The sequence below is a fragment of the Watersipora subatra genome, chromosome 5, assembly GCF_963576615.1.
Source record: "Watersipora subatra chromosome 5, tzWatSuba1.1, whole genome shotgun sequence".
Lineage (NCBI taxonomy): Eukaryota > Metazoa > Bryozoa > Gymnolaemata > Cheilostomatida > Watersiporidae > Watersipora > Watersipora subatra.
Window position 1 is genome coordinate 20,879,243 of NC_088712.1, and position 26,551 is coordinate 20,905,793.

General features: G+C 34.5%; 1 protein-coding gene and 1 non-coding gene across 3 annotated transcripts in view; both read left to right on the top strand.

Moving 5' to 3' along the window:
* The window catches only part of LOC137396326 (pappalysin-1-like), a 72,093-nt gene that overhangs the window by 37,002 nt on the left and 8,540 nt on the right, over positions 1-26,551 (top strand). The window contains exons 12-25 of one of the 2 annotated variants that reach the window (XM_068082549.1): positions 284-476; positions 1,187-1,343; positions 6,511-6,664; positions 8,402-8,553; positions 9,519-9,662; positions 11,508-11,593; positions 13,307-13,357; positions 14,970-15,265; positions 16,444-16,573; positions 17,812-17,898; positions 19,367-19,483; positions 22,326-22,452; positions 24,027-24,211; positions 25,717-25,915. In XM_068082549.1, the coding sequence (XP_067938650.1) occupies positions 284-476; positions 1,187-1,343; positions 6,511-6,664; positions 8,402-8,553; positions 9,519-9,662; positions 11,508-11,593; positions 13,307-13,357; positions 14,970-15,265; positions 16,444-16,573; positions 17,812-17,898; positions 19,367-19,483; positions 22,326-22,452; positions 24,027-24,211; positions 25,717-25,915 (2,078 nt within the window). The remainder of the gene's footprint in view (positions 1-283; positions 477-1,186; positions 1,344-6,510; positions 6,665-8,401; positions 8,554-9,518; positions 9,663-11,507; positions 11,594-13,306; positions 13,358-14,969; positions 15,266-16,443; positions 16,574-17,811; positions 17,899-19,366; positions 19,484-22,325; positions 22,453-24,026; positions 24,212-25,716; positions 25,916-26,551) is intronic. The other variant, XM_068082550.1, reaches the window with a different exon arrangement.
* Trnag-gcc (transfer RNA glycine (anticodon GCC)) lies at positions 12,616-12,686 on the top strand. Its single transcript has one exon. It is a non-coding gene; the product is annotated as a tRNA-Gly (tRNA).

Here is a 26,551-nt window from a genome sequence, read left to right on the forward strand (position 1 = left end):
ATTAAATATCCAAGGTCATGTTGGTTGACTGATGGTGATAACCAGACAAACATTTGTCTATTTTTACTCTGTTTAAACTGGTCATTATTTGTGTGAAATTATGTAACTACATTTGGCTAGGGTAGTCGAAATTCATTGTCTTGATTGGTTCATTGGTCTAGAGCAGTTGAAATTCGCAATCATGATTGGTTCTTTGCTAGGCCCCCTCCCCCCACATTAGTTTTATCCATTAGCGTGTCAATTACTACAACAGTCTACAGTTACTATACCTGGGTGCTTGCAGGTTTTATATGCTGACACGGGGTCAGTCACACTGTCTTGGTTACCACCGCTAGCCGCAGGCCATGAGAGGGAGATCTGTCAGCATTGCAGCCAGCAAGGTAGCCTCACCCAGTATGCCAGTTCTGCGACCTTGACCGATGCGGATAAGTATGTAGTGGAAATCAAAGAAGAGTACGGCCCTGAACATGCTACCCGTAAGCTTAGCATAGCGTCTCTAGTTCTCAGATTATGGCCTTCTGCGAGGCTTAGAGAGAGAGTGTTACGATGTCAAAGTCTGCATATTTTATATACATAAATTTTTTGATCAAAAAGAATTTTTTGCAGCATAGTTCAAAATTATTTGAGACACTTGTAGTGACATAGGCCAATGAAAGCTGTGTATATAGCTAGTCATAATTATAACTGTATAGTCGATTCAACATGAAAACTTAGTGTAACACACTATTACTTTTTTTCGGGACAGATAGGGAATCAATTATTTGGGATATGGTAAGTTTTTAGCTGCTCAACAATTGCTTTTGTCGTGAGCTTGTTTGAAGATTACAAAGCAGAGAAAATAAAACAGTATGTTTATCAGAGACTTTTATACAATGAAATATTTTAAGTATTGTATAAAAGCCTATTTTTGAAGAAAAATAAATGCAAAAATATAAATGTTTAAATTTGATGAAACTCTCAAGTGACACATTCAACTGAATTTATTTTCAGCTCAAATGAGGAGACAAAATATTTATTATTTTGGAATTTATTATTTTTTAATTTTTATTTATTCCTAATATATATAATATTAGGAATGAAAACAATTTATTCGTCTTTAAACTAATTTGCAAAACATTTAGCCAAAGAATTGATAATGACATTATTTCTTAGCCTTAGTTCTTCTCATGATTTGTGTCATTTATAGGTGCGCCTGACTCAGCTTCCTGTAAGTTAACGGAAAAGGTCTGGTCTCCCGTTCATTACTACTGGTCCTTCTACCGATGTGTTAAAACGAATCCACAGTTTAACTTTATGTTTGATGAGGCTGTCAGACCAGAGTCTATACGAATGTGGATACCATGGTAAGTTTGACCACCACTCAAGAGTTGAACTGCTTGCTATAGAAGCGACTAGAAGAATGTCCGGCGTTGCATGAGTAATAATCATGACTAAAAATCGCGTCTGATGAAATGCTTCGCACGAAACAAATTTGTAGTGCAAATACTAAAAGTTTACTTTCTTCGTAATAATTTTTCAAATATTTCATACTCCACTAATTATCTTTTAGGTTTTTAGTGTAGAGTTCTCTTTTTATATGCTTTTGCACTTGTTTTTAGTTATATATATATAACGTACATATATAAAATATATATATATGTATAACATATATATATATGTTATATATATATGTTATATATATATATGTTATATATATATATGTTATATATATATGTTATATATATGTTATATATATATATGTTATATATATGTATATATATATATGTATATATATGTATATATAACATAAATATATAACATAAATATATAACATATATATATAACATATATATAACATATATATATATGTTATACATATATATATATGTTATATATAACTAAAAGCAAGTGCAAAAGCATATAAAAAGAGAACTCTATATATATATATATATATATATGTTATATATGCTATATATACGTGTATTTATAGCATTTTGTGGAAGTCTTGGTACATGTTTTTTCTAGTAATTCAATCGTTCTAGCTGAAGCCTGAAGTGTGCGTATTTGAACCAATCGTCATTAATTATTGGCAGATGTAATAAGTATGTACACAATTACTCCTAAGTATCGTGAGTAGGCTATGTGGTGTAGCGGATAGCTCGTCTGTGCAGAACTAGGGTTTCCAATTTCATTTCCAGTATGACTTGGTTTTGCCATTCTTTAAACTTTATCACTATAACTGGACATACCAATGACAGACAAACAAACACTTATATTTATATACTAGTTGAATGTCCGCCATCGCGCGGGTAATGAGAAATATTTACCTAACTTTTAAATAAAGGTGCTGGTTTATTTTTGTGTAATTCAAGTATTTGAAAACTCGATACATAGCTAAAACAGATTGTTAAAAACATTTCTTACTTTTGCTACACATTCACTCAAGATTTAAAACAGCTTATAAACAGTGGCAGGTAATGTAGTTGCCATTGGCTAAGTTTCTTTACCCGATGAACTTGAGTACCTTAAGCTAGTAACTTAAGCTAGTAACTTAAGCTAGTACCTTAAGCTAGTAACCTAAGCTAGTAACTTAAGCTAGTAACTTAAGCTAGTAACTTAAGCTAGTAACTTAAGCTAGTAACTTAAGCTAGTAACTTAAGCTAGTAACTTAAGCTAGTACCTTAAGCTAGTAACTTAAGCTAGTACCTTAAGCTAGTAACTTAAGCTAGTAACTTAAGCTAGTACCTTAAGCTAGTAACTTAAGCTAGTACCTTAAGCTAGTACCTTAAGCTAGTACTTAAGCTAGTAACTTAAGCTAGTAACTTAAGCTAGTAACTTAAGCTAGTAACTTAAGCTAGTAACTTAAGCTAGTAACTTAAGCTAGTAACTTAAGCTAGTAACTTAAGCTAGTAACTTAAGCTAGTAACTTAAGCTAGAAACTTAAGCTAGTAACTTAAGCTAGAAACTTAAGCTAGTAACTTAAGCTAGTACCTTAAGCTAGTACCTTAAGCTAGTAACTTAAGCTAGTACCTTAAGCTAGTAACTTAAGCTAGTAACTTAAGCTAGTAACTTAAGCTAGTAACTTAAGCTAGTAACTTAAGCTAGTAACTTAAGCTAGTACCTTAAGCTAGTCTTACTGTTTACTACAATAAGAGCCGTGTCTGTCCTTCCATCTGGGCATTACGAAAAAAGCTTGCACCTCACAGGATTCGAACCAGTAAATTTTGCAGATGCTCGGTTGTGAAGCCAAGTGCGCTACCACTACACTGCCCTAAGCCACTTTATCGAGTTTAATTGTGAAAGATTCTCGCAATCAAAGCGTCTCAAACAACAACAACAATCGCAAATGATAGAAAAATATGTATACTTTCTGATAAAATCTGGTATAATTTTGTGTAAGTTCATTATTAAACTTTAGGAGGAACAATGAGTGGGTTACTTACTGTAATGTATGTAAGATTTCCTACCCTAGTCCTTGGAACGAGCCTACTAGCTGACATGCATTCAGGTGTTTCTTGTAGCGATGTTAAATTTAATATTTTTTGCTTGTAAAACTCTGATATCGGGTTAGCTTGTGCTCTAGACATAATTTTAAGAAGCCTGTGCATTTCAGCTCAGGTTTTTATGTTTCAATTTGATGGACTCATCTTCAACATCTTCTCTTAACATTAAAACCACCTGGCTTAAATTTCAAACAGCCCAAAAGTTCGTAAGGAAATTACTGATGGTTTCACTGTACCAACTCTCTGGGTTTCATTGTACCAACTCTCTGGGTTTCATTGTACCAACTCTCTGGGTTTCATTGTACCAACTCTCTGGGTTTCATTGTACCAACTCTCTGGGTTTCATTGTACCAACTCTCTGGGTTTCATTGTACCAACTCTCTGGGTTTCATTGTACCAACTCTCTGGGTTTCATTGTACCAACTCTCTGGGTTTCATTGTACCAACTCTCTGGGTTTCATTGTACCAACTCTCTGGGTTTCATTGTACCAACTCTCTGGGTTTCATTTTACCAACTCTCTGGGTTTCATTGTACCAACTCTCTGGGTTTCATTGTACCAACTCTCTGGGTTTCATTGTACCAACTCTCTGGGTTTCATTGTACCAACTCTCTGGGTTTCATTGTACCAACTCTCTGGGTTTCATTGTACCAACTCTCTGGGTTTCATTGTACCAACTCTCTGGGTTTCATTGTACCAACTCTCTGGGTTTCATTGTACCAACTCTCTGGGTTTCATTGTACCAACTCTCTGGGTTTCATTGTACCAACTCTCTGGGTTTCATTGTACCAACTCTCTGGGTTTCATTGTACCAACTCTCTGGGTTTCATTGTACCAACTCTCTGGGTTTCATTGTACCAACTCTCTGGGTTTCATTGTACCAACTCTCTGGGTTTCATTGTACCAACTCTCTGGGTTTCATTGTACCAACTCTCTGGGTTTCATTTTACCAACTCTCTGGGTTTCATTGTACCAACTCTCTGGGTTTCATTGTACCAACTCTCTGGGTTTCATTGTACCAACTCTCTGGGTTTCATTGTACCAACTCTCTGGGTTTCATTGTACCAACTCTCTGGGTTTCATTGTACCAACTCTCTGGGTTTCATTTTACCAACTCTCTGGGTTTCATTGTACCAACTCTCTGGGTTTCATTGTACCAACTCTCTGGGTTTCATTGTACCAACTCTCTGGGTTTCATTGTACCAACTCTCTGGGTTTCATTGTACCAACTCTCTGGGTTTCATTGTACCAACTCTCTGGGTTTCATTGTACCAACTCTCTGGGTTTCATTGTACCAACTCTCTGGGTTTCATTGTACCAACTCTCTGGGTTTCATTGTACCAACTCTCTGGGTTTCATTGTACCAACTCTCTGGGTTTCATTTTACCAACTCTCTGGGTTTCATTGTACCAACTCTCTGGGTTTCATTGTACCAACTCTCTGGGTTTCATTGTACCAACTCTCTGGGTTTCATTGTACCAACTCTCTGGGTTTCATTGTACCAACTCTCTGGGTTTCATTGTACCAACTCTCTGGGTTTCATTTTACCAACTCTCTGGGTTTCATTGTACCAACTCTCTGGGTTTCATTGTACCAACTCTCTGGGTTTCATTGTACCAACTCTCTGGGTTTCATTGTACCAACTCTCTGGGTTTCATTGTACCAACTCTCTGGGTTTCATTGTACCAACTCTCTGGGTTTCATTGTACCAACTCTCTGGGTTTCATTGTACCAACTCTCTGGGTTTCATTGTACCAACTCTCTGGGTTTCATTGTACCAACTCTCTGGGTTTCATTGTACCAACTCTCTGGGTTTCATTGTACCAACTCTCTGGGTTTCATTGTACCAACTCTCTGGGTTTCATTGTACCAACTCTCTGGGTTTCATTGTACCAACTCTCTGGGTTTCATTGTACCAACTCTCTGGGTTTCATTGTACCAACTCTCTGGGTTTCATTGTACCAACTCTCTGGGTTTCATTGTACCAACTCTCTGGGTTTCATTGTACCAACTCTCTGGGTTTCATTGTACCAACTCTCTGGGTTTCATTGTACCAACTCTCTGGGTTTCATTGTACCAACTCTCTGGGTTTCATTGTACCAACTCTCTGGGTTTCATTGTACCAACTCTCTGGGTTTCATTGTACCAACTCTCTGGGTTTCATTGTACCAACTCTCTGGGTTTCATTGTACCAACTCTCTGGGTTTCATTGTACCAACTCTCTGGGTTTCATTGTACCAACTCTCTGGGTTTCATTGTACCAACTCTCTGGGTTTCACTGTACCAACTCTCTGGGTTTCATTGTACCAACTCTCTGGGTTTCATTGTACCAACTCTCTGGGTTTCATTGTACCAACTCTCTGGGTTTCATTGTACCAACTCTCTGGGTTTCATTGTACCAACTCTCTGGGTTTCATTGTACCAACTCTCTGGGTTTCATTGTACCAACTCTCTGGGTTTCATTGTACCAACTCTCTGGGTTTCATTGTACCAACTCTCTGGGTTTCATTGTACCAACTCTCTGGGTTTCATTGTACCAACTCTCTGGGTTTCATTTTACCAACTCTCTGGGTTTCATTGTACCAACTCTCTGGGTTTCATTGTACCAACTCTCTGGGTTTCATTGTACCAACTCTCTGGGTTTCATTGTACCAACTCTCTGGGTTTCATTGTACCAACTCTCTGGGTTTCATTGTACCAACTCTCTGGGTTTCATTGTACCAACTCTCTGGGTTTCATTGTACCAACTCTCTGGGTTTCATTGTACCAACTCTCTGGGTTTCATTGTACCAACTCTCTGGGTTTCATTGTACCAACTCTCTGGGTTTCATTGTACCAACTCTCTGGGTTTCATTGTACCAACTCTCTGGGTTTCATTGTACCAACTCTCTGGGTTTCATTGTACCAACTCTCTGGGTTTCATTGTACCAACTCTCTGGGTTTCATTGTACCAACTCTCTGGGTTTCATTGTACCAACTCTCTGGGTTGCCTGTTGATTGGCTCTTAACTTTGTGTTTTGAATTGGTAGGTATTATACGTGCAGAGGCAAAGACTCACCAATACAAAATATTCAGCTGGTCAGTCCGGATGGTCAAGTGGTCAAAGAGATTTCAGAAGTGCACATCCAATGTGACAAGCCTTTTACAAAAGCATTCAAGTCCATTCAAACAAAAGTTAACAAGGCAAGTTTTAAAAATATACTCTTGGCGTAGTCGTATCTAAAATTCTTAGAGACGTTCATAGTTTTTTCCCCTCTGACTAATATTTGGCTGCTACTCAAGAATGGTAGTAAAGACTTAATTACTAATGTCAGACGCACGCTTCTCAGGTTATGCAAAATAAAATGAAACCAGAAACAAACTTTAGGATGAGTCAATATATAGGTAAAGGGTAACCATTGAGAATCATAGCACTAAAGTTGGTTAGTTACCAAGTTGGCACTGCAATATTCCTTCTAAAGCAGACCTTTCGGTTGATTAGCTCCTAAGTTGGCAATTCAACAATTCTTCAGAATCAGATTATTTGGTTGGCTATACCAGTTGGTACTATTACTGCTTCCTAAATGTATGAGGATTTTTGTATATTTTTAAAAGATCATAACCTAAATTCTAGCCAGCCTAAATAAGCAATGCACAAAGTTATTTTACTCACTTTTTTTATTTATAAATCTAAACAGTGGAATATTATCTCAACACTTATTCAGCATGCTTTTCATTTCAAAGTGTTTAGGAGTAAATTACTTTATTTTAAGCTTTTTCAGTTTTTTTGCAATTTAAAGTAAAGATAAAAGAAATAAAGCTAAAAGGTGAAAAAGTAAAAACCACTAGACCTATAATCTATAAGTAACAATCACTAGACCTATAATCTATAAGTAACAACCACTGGACCTATAATCTATAAGTAACAACCACTAGACCTATAATCTATAAGTAACAACCACTAGACCTATAATCTATAAGTAACAACCACTGGACCTATAATCTATAAGTAACAACCACTAGACCTATAATCTATAAGTAACAACCACTAGACCTATAATCTATAAGTAACAACCACTACTAGACCTATAATCTATAAGTAACAACCACTAGACCTATAATCTATAAGTAACAACCACTAGACCTATAATCTATAAGTAACAACCACTGGACCTATAATCTATAAGTAACAACCACTAGACCTATAATCTATAAGTAACAACCACTGGACCTATAATCTATAAGTAACAACCACTAGACCTATAATCTATAAGTAACAACCACTGGACCTATAATCTATAAGTAACAACCACTGGACCTATAATCTATAAGTAACAACCACTAGATCTATAAGTAACAACCACTAGACCTATAATCTATAAGTAACAACCACTGGACCTATAATCTATAAGTAACAACCACTAGACCTATAATCTATAAGTAACAACCACTAGACCTATAATCTATAAGTAACAACCACTGGACCTATAATCTATAAGTAACAACCACTAGACCTATAATCTATAAGTAACAACCACTAGACCTATAATCTATAAGTAACAACCACTAGACCTATAATCTATAAGTAACAACCACTAGACCTATAATCTATAAGTAACAACCACTAGACCTATAATGTATAAGTAACAACCACTAGACCTATAATCTATAAGTAACAACCACTAGACCTATAATCTATAAGTAACAACCACTAGACCTATAATCTATAAGTAACAACCACTAGACCTATAATCTATAAGTAACAACCACTAGACCTATAATCTATAAGTAACAACCACTAGACCTATAATGTATAAGTAACAACCACTAGACCTATAATCTATAAGTAACAACCACTAGACCTATAATGTAAAAGTAAAAACCACCAGACCTATAATGTATAAGTCAATCGATTCGTTCAGCGTCCCTTCTCCCCTACAGATTGTTGTCAACGCCTTCACCCCAGATCTTGCTTTTGACGCTGTGGAGTTAAAGTCAGCTCCTCAGACCGAGGCTTGCACCGAATGTCACTCTCTGGTGTATAAGGTAGAAAGAGAGCCATCAACATCAGAGCCTGTTATAGTGTCGGACACGTAAGTTCACTTTTAACTAGACCTTTAGCGCGCAGAGCATCTTTTCATCTAATGAACCAAAATGGAACATTTCATTTGCATCTCATGAACCAAAGTTTTTTTGATATGACCTTTATGGGACCTTTGTTTGAACTTTAGATGACATTTTAGTGAAATTTAATAATAGGTAAAAAATTAGTACTACAGCAGTTTTCAACAGCTGTTGAATCCTTCTCGTATTTTTGTGTGTTCAGCGTACCTCTGCACAAGAAAGCTTACCAAAATAAATCGCTGGTGTTAGTGCCTAATTGAAGCTGGTCAATGAAAAATTTTTAAACATTCAAGAAAGTTTTCAGCCGTGTAAATTCAATTGAAACTCAGAGGATCATGGAATTTTACAAAATAAAAGAAACAAAGGCTTCCTAAAAGCAAAAAGGCAAAAGCCCAAAAGCAGGATCAGAATGTCGCAGACTAAAGTCAAAGAAGAATAAGCTAGAAATACTCTGTGATCAACCTAGCAACGCGCAGCACAGAGAGAAGAACAAGCACAGTAGAACAATCAACAAACACTGTGCAAAGGGTTCGGCAAAGATCTGAACTGACTGAAGCAAAAACCCAGCTTAATTCTATTTTAACTAGAATATGCTTATATGGTTTTGAATCGAGGACTCTCTGACCAACGGGATGTTAGCAGATTGTTTCAACTAGATATGGTTAAATAGGGCATTTAGGTAGGCCAAGGACAATAGCCTTAGCAAACATGAGCACATGTATGTCAGATGAACAGAAAGTGAGCTCATGCCAATCATTGCCATTTAAATAGTTGCGTTATTATTCACCGTTTAATATCCTATCATGCTGACTGATATACTTCCATCACTGTTACCACTGCCATAGTTTTTAGTTCTATAGGCTAGTTTTTCTTTTATATAGCACAAAGTTCCTGTGGAAACATTCTGTCATTTCTCTGTTCTTGTTTATGGCAGGTTGTATGAGGACAAGACTGTAGAGGCAAATGTACAGTACTCCTATAAGATTACAGCTATAATAGGAGATGTTATTGGTATGTCTTCCTCTCCTTTCATCTATGTTCACAACCAGAAGTTCTGTGGCAATGGACAGGCGGATGAGTAAGTTTATGCCTCTTATAACTTTGTACCTGTTTATAGTTAACTTTTTTATTTATACTACGAAAGTTTCTGGTGCTTCTTTAGAGAGGAGTGACCAATTTTAGAAAACTAGAATGTCTAGCACAAATAATGAAGTTGTAGAACACCCCTTAAAATGTCAATATTTAGCAACATGACGGAACGGCTCTAATGAACAATACAAAGCGGTTTAAATTATAGCGAGTGTGTTTACTTCATTCACTTCGAGCAAACAAAGCAGTTTTATGTACGTGTACCATTTTTACGAGATATGCTCAAGTCTGTGCCAACTAATAGCCATTAATTAGACAATCCTAAAAGCCACTCGGATGTTTTCAACAAACTGTGTGACGGACATAGAACTGCAGTAGAACTTCTACTTAGGAAAGAATCTGACCTGAGCAATAAAATATTGTCAGACATCAAGTCAGACTCACTGGCTATCCCAAAAAATGTCAGACTAAACAGAAAGCCTTCACATAAAAAAATGACAACTGAAGCAGCGGTAATCTGCATATTATATGGTAATATGGTGTTCTAAAACCTTTTATACTATTTTGAATAGCCACTTATTTTTTATTGCAAACTAGTAACTCTGTTTTTTTTAAAATACATATGACAGAAAAAGTTTTTCTCAATCATTTTAACCTTTTAAGAAATAAATTTGAAAAAAAACTGTATTCCGCCAAAATCAAAATATTTACATTACTTTATCGCCTATTGTTCAACAATGTAACAACAGCATGTAGACTATTTGTAGTAGTTTAAAAAACCATTTTATTTTAATTATTTTAGGTGAATATGCAAAAAATTTACAACAATGATATCACAAATAGTTTACTTAAATACCACCATAGTTTACCTAAAAAAGTTGTACAACATTTTAATGGATTGAAAAATTGTGACTAAGCGACTTCAAACTATCTTGAGAATTTGGTGAGTTAGTCTCACACAAAAAGCTTTTTATACTGAGATAAACAGTTCAGCCATTCAAAAATTTAATAATTTTATGAAATTATGAAATTAATAAGGTTGGTTAATAAAGATTACGGTAAATATTATTTTTAATTTTCATCCACTACTGAAGCAAGATTGAAATATGAGCTTTGTGAAACACAAACTAGAAGTTATGGTCTGTTCATAGAGTCATTCATAGAGTAAACCTTGTTCAAGTCTGTGGAACCAAGAAACACAAACTAGAAGTTATGGTCTGTTCATAGAGTCAACCCTGTTTAAGTCTGTGGAACCAACTATTGAACCGTAGTACTACTTTGCACAAAAGTTTTGAATAAGTAGAATTCTGCTGAGTGGTCTTTGAGTTGAAACACAACTTTGTAAAATTTGTACAATTCTGTACTTTTTCGCTGCATCTGGTATCTGACAGACTTTTGTAAGTATGTTTAGGTACTAAATAAATATTTATATTTTCTTTCTTTTCTTTTTTCCTTTTTATTACGTTGGTTTTTTCTGCCGACATACTTGGGTTAACAAAATTTGTATCAATGCAGATAATTTAATGATGTGCAAAGATTAATTACTTATGCATTACCTGAACATGCAGTAAAAGTACAAATCTGGGCTTCTAATAAAACATTAACTTTTCCAAGTTAGTTATAAAAATTTTCTAAAACTTAATATAGTACACTACAGTATACCATGTGTTATATAAGATAAAGTAAGATGATATAAAATATTATAAGATAATATAAAATCATTTACTTTAATAATTGTAACATAATATATAATATAATATATATCATATTACATGTAATATTACATTAAATATTATATATAATATACGTAATTATAATCAAACAATTATTTCAGAGCCGAAGAGTGTGACGATGGAAACTTTGCTGGAGGTGATGGATGCTCAAGCGATTGTAAAGTGGAGCGAGGTTACGTCTGCCTAGGTTTGTATATAGTCCCAGTTTTGTTTCTGAGAATACTATAACACTGGCAAAATATCAGTTTAAACTTTTCAAAATATGTTTTATATCAGTTAGATAATAAATTTACCACAGCGAAACAGCTTAGAATAGAATGAAGTTGGAAATGGCTAAAAAACTCATGTTAAAAAACTGATGTCTGTACTTGAGTGTAACGTAATAATTTTTAGCGTTTACCGACCTTTTCATGAACCTGTGAATGGCGGGATGATAAAAATTGCTTTGTGTGTAAAGTGAAATATTTGTTTGAGTTTCAAGTTGTACATTACAAGAATTGTATGTTAAAGCAATTATAATTAGAGGTTTGACTGTATTTGCTTATCTTCTTAAAAAATTGAAAACTTTCTGAGTTGTTTTAGCAATGTATTACAAATTTTTTTTTTTCAATGTTACTTTTATGAAGCCTCATCTTGTATGCACAAGCAAGTTCCCTTATCCTAGATCATATTATTAACTTTACATTGACTGTGAATGTACTTGGGATAACACAACTCCTTTTGAACTGAATTTTATACTTAAGCTTTAAGCTTGTAGAACTCAATAGAAAAAAGTAGAAAACAAATAGAGTAAATAGTTTTTCCATATTTTTTCAAAGTGATGATTCAGAGGCAACTGAAGAAACATAATGATTGCAGTACACTGAGTCTGATAAAGTATCTATATTTGTTATAAATAAAATAAAAAAAGGTTTTAGTGTAGAGCTCTTGTTGCTGAGGAGAAGAAGCTTTCTAAGGTTTTAGAGGTCCTTGTGGTAACTAAAGAAACATAATGATTGCAGTACACTGAGTCTGATAGAGTGTGTATATTTGTTATAAATAGAAAAACTAATAGTTTGAGTGTAAAGTTCTTGTTGCTGAGGAGAAGCTTTTTAGTTCTGTCTATTTTTAATCTTTCATTAATGAGAATTTCAATCAGTGTGTCATTAGTAACTAATGCTCTGTTATTGACCGATACAGGCGTTACACATGACCTCACTCATTCGTGAAGCATCGGTGGTTCAGTGGTAGAATTCTCGCCTGCCACGCGGGAGGCCCGGGTTCGATTCCCGGCCGATGCATTTTTGTTTTATCCATTTCAAAGCTTTAACGGTCTAGTGGTAACTAAAGAAACATGCTGGTGGATGTACACAGAGTCTGATAGAGTGTGTATATTTTCTATAAATAAAAAGACTAATAGTTTTAGTTTAAAGTTCTTGTTGCTAAGGAGAAACTTATAGCATTGTCTATTTTTAATACTTTATTATCATGAAATGTCAATCAGTATGTCATTAGAAACTAGGTTCTACCAGCAGCCATTTTTTATTTCCCAGTCAGTTAGAAATGCCCTCGTTATTTTGGGAACTGATGAAGATTTTTTTAAATAATTTTGAGAACTAATAAACCATTTGACTTGGAACTTCAGAATGTTACTAAAAACATTTCATGCACCAAGTGACCAACTTTGTATAATCCTACTAAACGGAAAGTGCAGAAAAACAAACTGAAACTACCCAGTTGAGTTTACTTGGCTGGAGGATCAAGTGGGAATACAACTCCCAAAGTATCTCAAGTCCAGGCTTCAAACTGTTAATATAAAAAAAGTTATTTGTTAGTTTTGCAACTTATGTTAGTTAGCAGATTTTCATGTCATATCCAGGTTAGTTTATAACTATGAGATTCATTCAATGTTTCCTTTCAGCTCCAGACAGTTGTACTCTCTTTGGACTTGACATATCATTCATGTGTACAGGTATACTGAATGATTCCCTCTAGCAGAGTTAGTGCTAGTAGATTGTACCCTTGCTTTCCCACCCTACCTCTACTATTCTCCGTAATATTGATCTTGGTCTTTGATAAGCACTCTGCATGGAGACTTTCACGCATGCTCTTTATATATCGTGATTTGCACATTAGCCTGTATTTACTATATACCCTTATTGTTGCATGACTTCTCATTGTTATACATGTATAAAGTTTAGGCAATGAGGAGAAAAACTGCTAAAAAATGGGGGGTTTCTCAAGTCATTAACTCATGACGTGGAACGAACCATGACAAAAAAAATAATTAAAAAAACAATTTGAAAATTTATCAGGAGTAAAGAAGCAAAAATCTTGAGAAAAACACAACAGAAACTCTTAATTGTCGCCCTTAAGTTTTCTTAGAGACATACATGTATGTGCAATTAAATAGGAAGGAAGTTGTTGTAAATTTTAGAAACTGTGATGTTGTAGTTGACACCTAGTACCAAAAGCAAATGTCTCTTATTTGAGTTCCGCTCATGCCTGTAAAGTAGAAAGATGCTTTTATTGAGTTGTTAAGTAATTGTGATTTATTTTAGAGTTGTGTCCTCTCATTTTTTTATTTTGTTAAAATTGGTAAAAAATAGTTATAAATATATTTAATGGGTTCATTATGGGAAAACAATTTGTACACCTGTTTTTACTTATACATCCAGTGTACACACATACAGGAGCTAATAAACCAAATATACATACATAGGCATATACTCTGTGTGGGTTTACATAAACCTATACACTCTCTGTCTGCTTGAATTTTTACAGACTGTATACCTACACAGACACATAGATTGAATATATCCACATAAGTCTATGCATCAACTATAGCTATGTAAAACTGTAAATTGAGTCTATATAAATTCATTTATTTCATTATTAAATTCATTTCATTTAAATTCATTCATTTATTAAATTCAGTCTATTTATAGTTGCATGTATGTGTCAAGCATACTTACATAGCAAATACATTATGTTACATACCAAGATACCTTACATGCACATAGAGTTATTCACCAAGCATACTTGCATAGAGTTACACGTCAAACATACTTGCATAGAGTTACACATCATACATACTCACATAGAGTTATATATCAAGCATATTTACATAGAGTTATACATCAAACATACTTACATAGAGTTATACATCAAACATACATACATAAAGTTATCCATCAAACATACTTACCTAGAGCTATACATCAAGCATATCTACATAGAGATATACATCAAACATATTTACATAGAGTTATACATCAAGCAAACTTGCATAGAGTTATACATCGAACATACTTACATAGAGTTGTACATCAAGCCCACTTACATAGAGTTATATATAGTTACCACTTCAACTCGAGCTGTTAGTAAAAGCTAACAAAAACTATTGGCCAAGAGATTGTATAACTTAAAGCAAACCACGATGTAGACACTGCGTCTGTATCCAAGCAAGACTTTTCTCACTATGGGTAGTTGAACCCAGCTTGTACATTTTCTTTACTTTCCTTTATGTGCTATATTTGTATTATGTATTATATTATATATGTGGTATAAATTGTTTTGACCAGGAACTCCCAGCATTTGTTGGTTAGACGTGGATATGGAAAATAGGCACTGCTCATTCAAATTTACCCATGAAGAAGATGGATGTGGCTACTATGTCCCAACTGGCTATAGAGACCAGTGGGCATCATCAGTGGCTACGATTGGTGATGACTTGACTTGCACTCCAGAACACCTACTTCTTGGTCCTCCACCTCCGGGTCTCAAATGTCAGTCCGAGCTTACGGATTTATCTCCTCCTCTCTGGCTGCCTTGTCAGATGATGCGCAATGAATATGCCTCGGAGAGATACCAGATTAAGGTTGGTCAATGAATGGTTTTTTCGAAAAATAGTTATGCAATGAGTGAAGAAAATTTTTGAGCTTGCCTTAACTTTAGAAGGTCATTAGCTACAGCGAAATCTCTCCATTTGAACACTTAATACATCAATGTAAAATTTTGAGCAAATAGTTATTTTGACATGCAAAGTAATTTTATGAATTAACTGAAAATATCTTGTATTTATTTTGTTGCTATATGTGATTACTTGAAATGTTCAGGGTGTGTGTAAGCTTCAAACAAATCAAGCAAACTAGAATCTATTCTTGGAAGAATATTTACTTTACCATGTGAGAGTCTCAGCATACAAGGCAAATATCTGAATAGATTAATTTAATATATACGGGTTTGACTGTGTAAGGAAAGAATTTGGCAGTTTTGATAAAAGCCTCTGATAAAAACATTGTGGGTGTAAGATTACACTAGCAAGGTCTGACTTAGCACACTTCAACTCTGTTGTAGCAGTAAAGATTGTGTACTTTGTGATTTCTTTCCTTAGCCTTAGCTTCCTACGCTCGCTTTCAATAAAGTTGAAACTAGTGAAAGAAGCTACACGTAGCTGAAAACTTGAACAGCTATCTGTCACAACCAGATAGTCTTTTCCCTTCCATTTTCTCTCTCTCATTTCTTCTTTCATTTAGTCACAATTATCTCTCTCTCTCTCATTTCCTTTTTTGTCTTTCTCTCTCCTTTCTTCTCTTCCCATTTTTTCTCACTTTCTCCCCTTTCTTCTCTTCCTTTCTCTCTGGCTTTTTTTCTCTCTTTTCTCTCTTCCTTTTTTTTCTAACGTTTTCCATCTCACTTCCCTTTTCTACCACAGTGACACTAATATTGGATAAATGAAGTTCTTTCCAAATTACATTCTTGGTTTAGATTGTGTTAAAAATTGATCCTTGGTTCATCTGAAGAAATTTCGTAGTTCATCATAAAATGCTCTCAAATCATTACAAAATCTCACAAAGCTTGCTAGCACATAGCTACATGTAGCTAGTTCATAGGACATTTCAAAATTTTCCATTGTTGTGATTAAGGGAAAAATATTTCTAAACTTGAATCAAGAATTAATGGAAGCAGAGAAATCTTCCATTCTCGGTTGTTTCACATTTTTATTTTGCTAAGAGTCATTTGAGTCTAGAAAGGATCTATTTCTGTCGGTTGTAGCTTGGCTTTGAGAAACCTGTGGTAGCCACTGCTGTTCTCATCCACATTGCCACTGGTTCTCGAGAGCGATATGCGGACACAACTATTTTAGTCTCACACATTTTTGAGGATGGAGAGATTGACACAATCCGTAAGTAGTCAGAAAGGAATATTTGTGTAAAATTCACACTGGCTTTCTTGAATACCTCTTTAAGATATCTATCCTAAAGGGTGTGTAGCTCAGACTGCAACGAACAGGCTGAATGTTCAAGTTACAAAAGTGTGTCGGTTATGGTTTTTCAGTGTAGCTGTTAGCTCAATGTGGTAAGTAAGCTGTAAGATGTAGTTGTGGGTATAGTTGTCATGTATGTTTTTGATTGACAGGCACAGGTTACAGATATCAGGTATATGTTTTAGCACAGATTAGTTTTAAAAGGGTCATCAGGCAATTTTGTAATGCTTTTCCATGTTTGAAATGGAAATTTTTAGCTTTCAATTGAATAAAAGCAAACTGCTTTCCTGTCAACATTCAAAGGTTTGTTACAAACTTTTTGACAAAAAATATTTGTCACCTGATGAATATACTTGAATAGTGCATTATGGGAAAGCCATTTGTACATCTGTTTTTATTTTTAATGTATGTCAAGTGCACACATAGCCAATAAATCAAATATACCTTCATATGCATATACCCTGAGTGTGTTTACAAAAAACTTATGCTCTCGGGAGCCGCACAAATTTATACATAGAGTATACCTACATAGACCTATAGATTAAATATTCAGACATGACCCTTTGCATCTAGTATAGCTATGTAGAGATGTATATCAAGTGTACTTACACATACATAACGTTGCATGTATGTGTCAAGAATTCTTAAATAACAAATACATTGAGTTACATTCCAAGCATACTTAGTACATATACATAGAGTTATACATCAACTATGCATATATAGAGTTATACATCAAGCATACTAACATAGATTTATACATCAAATAGACTATTGTTTTATTAATAAGTGTTTTTTGTGAAATTTACTAGCTGCTTTTAAAAATGACTGTTTCAGCAAAAAGAAGCGAGTTCACATAATTAGTTATCTTGTTTTAACTACTATAATTTTGGAGCATTATTTTTATTTTATTATAAATTTATCAAAGGTTACTATTTAATTTGCATTTATGCTTACATAGTTAATGTCAATACAATAAACAAAGTTTTATTGTTTAGCGAAGGAAATCTGCCTGATTTTTTCTTTGATATGGTTTCACAACTGCATCTGGATTCAAATTTTTGCACGCACTTGATACTATCTATTTACGAAAAGAGGACTAAGGCCCCACTTTTCTAGAAAGCATCAATGAGATCTCAGTCTATTTATTGCTGTAGGAGACATTTATGAAGTTGACTGTACTAGGAATCCGCTGACAGAGTCTATAATCCACAATCTCTCCATGCCTTTCAAACGTACCAAAGGTAACTTTATTACTCACTTATTTGTAGACATCAGTGAAGATTTGGTTCTGAATATTTCAGAACTATTGTCCAATTTATAATCACTGCAAATCCTTGCTTCAAAAGCTGATTCATCGAAACATCTTTTCATGTATGGAAGCTAAACTACGAAAATTTGACTATTCCAAACACTTTTTTCTATGCCATTTATTTTTAGGAGCTTTTCTGTTCTAGATTCTTTGATATATGGAAATAGCAAGCTTTAATTATTGTAATTGTTTGTTGCTGATAACCTGTTTGTGGTCAAAACAGCATGTTGTAAGTTTCGTAGGTGCAACTCCCATCAGTTAGCTCTAGGAAAATTATATACAGTGGAACCTCGGCTCTCGAACGTAATTCGTTCTAAAAAGTCGTTCAAAAACCGAGTTTTTCAAAATCCGAGACAATTATTTCCATTAGAATTAATGTAAGTAAAGTTTAATTCGTTCCAAACCGAGAAAACAATTCCGGTAAAGTATTTTTCAAACATTTTACACTATAAACTGTACTGTATACTACAAACTATAAATAAAAACAGGTAGATACAAATTGTGTTTATTTTTAATAAAAGATTTTCTATCTATGAGGATGAAACCAATAAACAAAAAGTAAACATGTCGTATGCTTTGCTCTTAAAACATCAAAAACATTTTAGGTTAAGATACAATACCAAAAATTGCAGAAATTGATAATGAAACAGCAAAGAATGCAACAGATCAGTTACATCAAAAATTGTGTGAAAAAGAAAATATAAACAGCAATGGCACGTTTACTTCACATCTTTGAAGGAGAATCCTCCTCCAGAACAATTTAGGGTAACTCGACTGGAGGAGTTGTATCCCTAGCAAATATCTTTGGTAGAGGAACTTTGTATCAGATGGTTCCTTCCTTTTTGTAAAGAATTTATGAAGCGTAACTCGCTTCTCTTTTTATTAACAAATGTTTCCAGAGCTGTTCCGAACGTTTTATTCTAATGCGCATGCTCCAGTTTGGTCAAGAATCGAAATTATGTTCGAGATCTGAGACAAACAAATCTCAAATTTTTTGGTCGAGAACCAAAGCGTTCGAGAACTGAAGTTCTGCTGTACTAACAGAATTTATTTTTGCAACTAAGTAACTTATTAATATAAAACATTTAAAGAGAGTTGATAAACAATACCCATAGTCTGACAACTATGTAAAATATTTTCACTGGCGTACTAGTTAGTGAACCTAATTTGGTTTTGGAACAGACAGCTAGAACTTATGAAATTTGATTTCACAACATATTTCATGATAAAAACAGATTTTATTCCTTTTTCTTAGAAAGAACAATGACTCCTACAAAACTTGCTATTGGAGTCTGAAAACATGTGTGTGGGGCAGTCATTGGCAAGCTTAGCCTGAGCTCCAGTCACCCACCCTTATTCTAAAATCACTAGATATTAGTGGCTATTTGATGACCTTGTAGAGGTTATGCTAAAGGTGCAAGGGAGAACCATCTCTATAGCTGCTGTTAGACTGAGAACCTATGCTACCTTTGATCCTGTGACTGTGGACAGCTGCGGAGACAGCCTTTATGACTCAGGTAGAAATAGAGAATATATTGCATGTTTGTATATGACCAGATAAGGTTAGGAAGAGTTGAAGGTTGACTTGTAGTAACCCTACAGCAGTGGAACCAAACTTTTAAAGTGGAAAACTTCAGATGAGAGACAGCAGAGGTAACAATAAACCAAAAGCCTGCAAGTCCTTGCTTAAAGTCCTTGAATTTGATTGGATAATTTACTATTAGCGAGTAAAACTTTTACTTCTTCTAGTTCAACTACGATTAAGAAAGTTAAAATTGAATGCAAATGACCAAATAACAAAAAATATTTCAATTGAGGATATTTTAGGATTCGTGTGGGCATTCCTTGCAAACTTTGGTTGCATCAATAGAGGTATGCGCGCTTTAGCGGTTTCGGTTTGGTTGTCATGTGACCACAGTCTGTTCCATTACCCAATATTTTTAACTTATAATTGGTAATTTTAATAACTTAGTTATTACAATTTATACGTTTTTAACTTATATATCGTAGTAACTCGTAATTTGTAATAAGAAGCGCGTGTTCAAAGCACAGCAAACAAATTGGGCAACAGTAGGACTGGAAATAGCCGAACGGTGTTAATTTTTTGGTTTTGGCTCGGATTCAAATAGCCAATCTTTGCCTTAGATTGCCTCTGCTTACTTCAGTCGTGTTTGAGTCGGCCATCACCTATGTAAACTATTTCCCTATATCCGTGTGACCCAACAGCCTCATGTTTGTTAATATGTTCTGTAGTGACATGTCTAAACGCAGGCATAACAAGATTCTCCTATTAACTCTACTACCTTGATGATTTTCTAATAAGAATCATGTTGGTAATCTCTGTTGAGTTAAAATCATTTGCTGATGTCAGCCGACCAATGACAAATCATGTTGGTTATGTGTTTTGTATGTTAAAACAATCGTATTTTGGGTCAAGGGATTACATAGGAATGTATAGAAATTCAATTATTTCATTTCACAACCTGTTGCAACCTGTTATAACTCTCAACATACACTGCAAATAAGACAGTGCATCGGAAATAAATTTCATACAAGGTAATCGTAAAAATAGTTTTGTTATGGTTGCTCTACCGGTGAACAGGTTCACAGAAGTTTAGGCTTAAAAAAGTGTCCGATCAAAATGAGAGATGTTAACTTAGTCTAGTTTTATATAATATTCTTTATTACATTTTATTTTTATTTTTTATCTTTATGTTTTTTAGCTTAATTTCCTATACCGCAAAATGCAATATTCTAAAAACATTGAATACTGCATGGTGGAGTTACTTCAGGTGTGAAGTTGAGTATTTGCTCAAAGTTTATCTCATACCTTGAAAAGGTTTACATCATGTTTTGGAAAGTTTGCGTGTTGAAGCATGTGTAAGTTGATTTGGGACTGTAGTGTGAAGATGTTGACTGTAATGTGAAGATGTTGAATGTAGTGTAAAGGTGTTGAATGTAGTGTAAAGGTGTTGACTGTAGTGTAAATGTGTTGAATGTAGTGTTAATGTGTAGACTGTAGTGTGAAGGTGTTGACTGTAATGTAAAGGTGTTGACTGTAATGTAAAGGTGTTGACTGTAATTTAAAGGTGTTGACTGTAGTGTAAAGGTGTTGGCTGTAGTGTGAATGTGTTGACTGTAGTGTAAAGGTGTTGACTGTAGTGTAAATGTGTTGACTGTAGTGTAAAAGTGTTGGCTGTAGTGTGAAGGTGTTGGCTGCAGTGTGAAGGTGTTGACTGTAGTGTGAAGGTGTGAGAGATAATAAGAAGTTTTATAGTGAGCATTGCTGGCAATAGTCAAAATTTAATATTACATTGTATTGAGAGCAGCTGTGGTTCAGTGGTTAGTGCGCTGGCATATCATCAGTAGGTCAGTGGTTCAAATCCCAGAAGGACCATTGATGGTGTTAGGAAGGGTATCCAGCCATAACTGCTCTTGTGCCAAGTCTCATGATTGCCACAGTATATTTAATTCCAGGATAAATCTGGCTCAGTATAAAGTGCTATACATGCAGCAGAGAAAGAATAAATCTTAAGAACGATAATGAAATAGTATTACTTGGCAGATGCCCCTACAAAATAAATAATCTATTCGGAAAATGTTTATGTTATAAGGATGTTACATTACAAACAGTAAAATACATGAAGATAATCTAATCCGTTCCAAGATTTTCTCAAACTCATCCTTTCAAATAACCAACCCTGCAAATAGATAAACTAAACTTAACTTGTTAATATGATGACTGTAGAATAACTGTGGTATTATTGTTTACACTGTACACTGTACACTTTATTGTTACACTTTGTTTAGGTTTCGTGATTACTGTAATTTTGCGTTAAGTTAGGAGGAGCGCACACATTCAATGTCAGTTTCATAGACCTATGAACTATACTATATAGTTAGTATACTGTATAGTTAATAGGTCTATGGTCACTTTACGTGTTAGTCGATTTTGTTTTTACTTTTCTCTCCACAGTAAGGTTTATGCTGCAAAGAAATATTTTAAATGTCTAAAATAAAACAAAAAGAAATATATATGTACAAGTATGTATAAATAACACCCCAGATGTACCCTCAGATGTATAATATTTGTTATATTAGGTTGCACTGCAAGCAGATCAGATAAAGTCATATTATTTTTGTCAGGTAGGAGTTGTTTACTTTCATATGTGTATTTGCTGCATGTGTAACCAACCATATCATTTTAGCCTGTAGTTGTCTGCCTGTTTGTCTTGTAACCAGCCTTATCAGTTTTGCAATTTAGTAACTATTGCTTACGTCGAAAGATGACATCATTGCTAAAATCTGTTAACAAAACGTGTCAGTGAATGAGCTTCTAATTTTATAATATGTTTGTAGTGAGCAATCAGTGTGTTCGACCTACAGCGACGAGTCGACCGTGTGAACCTCTCGACCTTCCTAACAGCAACGTAACATGCACGGGATACGGAGACGGAGACACTTGTATAGCATTCTGTGATCTCGGGTACTTGGTTTAAGCTTCTCTAGCTTTAGCTCACGGTACTTTAGTAAAAGTACTTTTGGTATACCTAAAACCTAATCTTCAGGCTTTTCCAAAACCATCATAGACAAAATAAAAGGTTTAGTGCAATAGCCTTTTGCACAATTTTTTCTTTCAAGGGTATCAGAGACCAGAAAAATTTATTTTCGTATTTTTTGTCTCAGTATATGTTTTGGTCAATTTAATTTAAATTTTTCTATAAAATGAACTAATATAATTTAATACGCCACATCGGATGACATAAACAAATGAAACGGATACAACAGGTCAATCTGTTGAAACAGATCTTGTGTCTGGCTGCATGTGGATGCCACACATTATACCCTGATAATATACTTGAATGTCATTAGAAAGTTTAAGCAAGAAGGTGGCATAAAGCGTGTACAACTCAATCAAACCAGGAGCAGACTATAATCTTTCTCTGAACACATTTAATATCAACCAGCACCGACCATGAAAAGTGAAAAAGGACAGAGTTATGTCCCCTCATATATCACATGCTTTCTGTTTAAAATATAGTATTCATAATTAAAATAGTCACTTCACTCTGTTGCTAAAACTAAAACAATGATTTACAGCCTCACTGATTTAGAAAAAAGTATTGTGTATTGTCTTCACTCTCATAATCTTTGAGAAACAACAAGCAAGCCAAACAATATTTGTTTCCCAAATCTAGCTGTTAGTCTGAGCGACTCATAAGTTAGTGGCACCCGTTGTCAAGTTAATTTTGATCCCCCTACACACTTGTGTTTTATGCAATAAAAATTCGACTATCAAAAGTCGAATTTTAGTCAAAAAATCGGAAAAAAAAAGTTGAAATCACTCTCAACATGCGCTGAGAGTGTGAGAGGTGAGAAGTAATAAGAAATCTCTTTACTAACACGAACCAGAAATTTACCTACCAGTTTGGAGTACTATTTTCTAGTCCCTTTTTTGTATACTTGAAACATTCAATCATTTGATTACCGCAAACATGGAACAGTTTAAAGCTAGCAAACTTTCTTTGAGTTTCTGTACATATGATATTTTTTCTGCATGTAGAATCTGGTTGAGTGCATTATAGAAAATGGTCTCAATAAATTATTAGCTATGTTGGAAATATATCGTTTTCTTGGTATTTTCAAATTCAAGTTTGTCAAACCGCAAACTTCAATTAAAAAAATCCAACAGACACTTGTGTGATTGGGCTGCCACATCTGCAGTTATATCATCATGATCCTCTGAAATAACAAATTTTTCTAATCTACTCACTAGTGATGTTTTTGTTATTTTCTGATATTTATTTCGCAATGAAATATAGGCATTTAAATATTTAGAAAATTTATATCATTTCCTTATGTTAGTTTACTAAGCAACAAAATGTTTCTAAAACTGAATTTAATTCCATAATCACTTAAGAATTGCTGATTTCTGGTTTTTACATATTTTTGTTTTTCCTTTTGATATGTAACAAAAAACGTAATTTTTTTAAGGATTGCCAATAAAAGGTTATACGTTTACGCACAGCGTTCTTAGTTTGGTGATTGTCCCTTTTGTAGATATGAAACAAATACAGTCTCTGGTTCAACCACTTGTATAGGGGGTCATTGGGAGCCTCCTCTCTCCTGTGACATGATTACTTGTCAGCGACCAAATGTACCCCTTGGATACGCTGTGTGCTCTGGTGGTCACCACTATGACAGTGTGTGTGAGATTGCCTGCAATTCACCATCTCAGCTTAGAGGTTGGTCTGATAACAAAAATGCTTCATAGTTGCTTTTGACTACTTATAGTAAGTCCTTTTGACCAGCATCCAGTATCAGAAGCTTTTTCGTGAGAAGCAACCCAAGTGTTGGTCAGGGTATACTAATTTGCATCAGTTTTCATCGGTTTGCATCGGGTTGAATCGGTTTGCATCGGGTTGCACCGGCTCAACAAACCAATAACAACAAATCTATGTTTTCACAAGTTCTCTGAACCTGTAACACAAAACTGCATCCATTCACTAATATGTATCTCACAGAATAGAATACATTTAAAAGGTAATATGTCAGAATATGGTAAGCTGCTGATACTGATGTCAAAGTATTTGTCAGCATTTTACACGTGAAATTAAGTAATCTGTTACAACCACTGTACACTTACTTTAAATATACTTTTTTATGGCTCTGACTTTTTTACTATCATCAGTTTTCAGCTTACTAGTAATTATTTACAACCTTGACCTTGACCTACTGCTGTTCAAAATTGTGCACTGGCTGTTTTTACTAAAACATGTCTTTACTGTTTAATACACTAATATCTTAATGTCATGCAATATAGAAATACCTTTTAATAAAATCAAATTATAATGTTTTCAGTATAACATATTGCACACTTTGTAGTACTTTGCACACTTTTATTCCCATGCCGAGCAATCGCAGTACTATTTGTTAGTTTCGAAGTTGCATCTGCTAGAACAACAAGTTCATGCATTTGATCAGTACAACCACCTAGCAAATTCAAAGTTTGCAGTTCTTTTGACTATTAATAATAATTCTTAAGCTGTAAACATGGCTGCTGTACATAAAATCCATACTTTAGTGAGTTTGTCATGTTGGAGTTTATACTTGCGGATAAGCTATTATATTCATGTTTGTAACTTTGTGGCTGAAATAAGATTTCCTACTAGCTTGACTCGTTGTTATTTGGTGTTAAAACATTTTTATGGTTGATGCATAACTCACTTAAATTTACTTTCATTATGTTCTGAACTGACTTTAAAACAAGTGCAAATAGTAAAAGCTCGGCGCAAAAGTTTGAACAGCTCTCTGTAGCAATCACATGGTCTTTTTTTCTCTTGTTTTTCCTTGCTTGCCCCCTCTCACTTTTTGCTCCTATTTGCTGCTTTTCTATCTTTTAACTCTATCCTTCCTTCTTTTCCCTTTCTCTTCTACATTCCCTTTTTTCTTTCTTTCCTCCTCTTGTTCTCTCTAACTCCATGCTCTTCCTTGTTTTTTCTCTTTCCTTGCTCTTCAACCTTTTCAGTCACTCATTCCTTTATCACCGTCCCTCTTCCCTTTTTCATATCTCTTTTTCTCAACTTCCCTTAACTCAGTTCTTCTCTCAACAAATTTGTTATTAATTTAAAACTTTATTTTCAAATCTCAAAGTTTCCCTAAATCAAAGTTTGATTGAACTGTTGATCGATGTACCTACTGTAACTGCATGCAAAAATGCAACAAAGCTACTGATAAGTGTGTGTTTTAGGCAACGGCACTCTTATTAAATGCATTGAGAGTGCCACATGGACGGAGCCAAGGGCTTCCTGTGCGCCTATCTGTTCAGATCTAACTACCCACAGTTCTCAGCTCACAGATGACTCATGTTCTGGTTCACAGGAAATAGGCAGCAGGTGTCGTCTAGAGTGCCTTCCAGGATACCATATAAGAGGTTATGATCAAAAAACGTGAGTCCAATGTTACAAGAAGTTTTCATCTTTTTTTTTCAAATGGTTTCAGAACTCGAGCTCGTATTTTTTGCAAACCCTTTTGATTATTACGCAACGGTTGATTCCTGTTCATAACAAAGATAAGTTTAGCCTAAGATCTTAAAGCTAAGGAATAAGTCAAGACTTATAAACATAGCAGCTAGTTTGTAGTGCTGGTTGTTTATCACTTCGTCAGTTTATCATATGACGCTTATACATCTACACTTATAATGTAGCAGCGTCCATTGGCATCTTTTCTATTTTCAAAGACTCTTGATCGGAGTCTTGTAAAAGCTCCAAGCATTGCGATCGTTTATGGTTCCATTAAACAGCAGCAATTGATATGTACATCTCTTAGAGTTTAGGCAAGCGTAAAGCACAACTACAACAAGCAAAGTAAAAAAATATATTTTGGAAAAAAAATTGTGAGTAATTGTGAGGAAAGATTTGGAGTTGTCTGTTTGTGTTAAGATTACAGAAAATATATGGCATTTAAAAACTACTGTTTTATGCTCCATATAAGATATCATACAAGAATCATGTCTATGATGGCTGAATATTTGTCAATAAAACAATATTAATCAAATCATAAGTGTTTTTTGTTTTTATATTTAT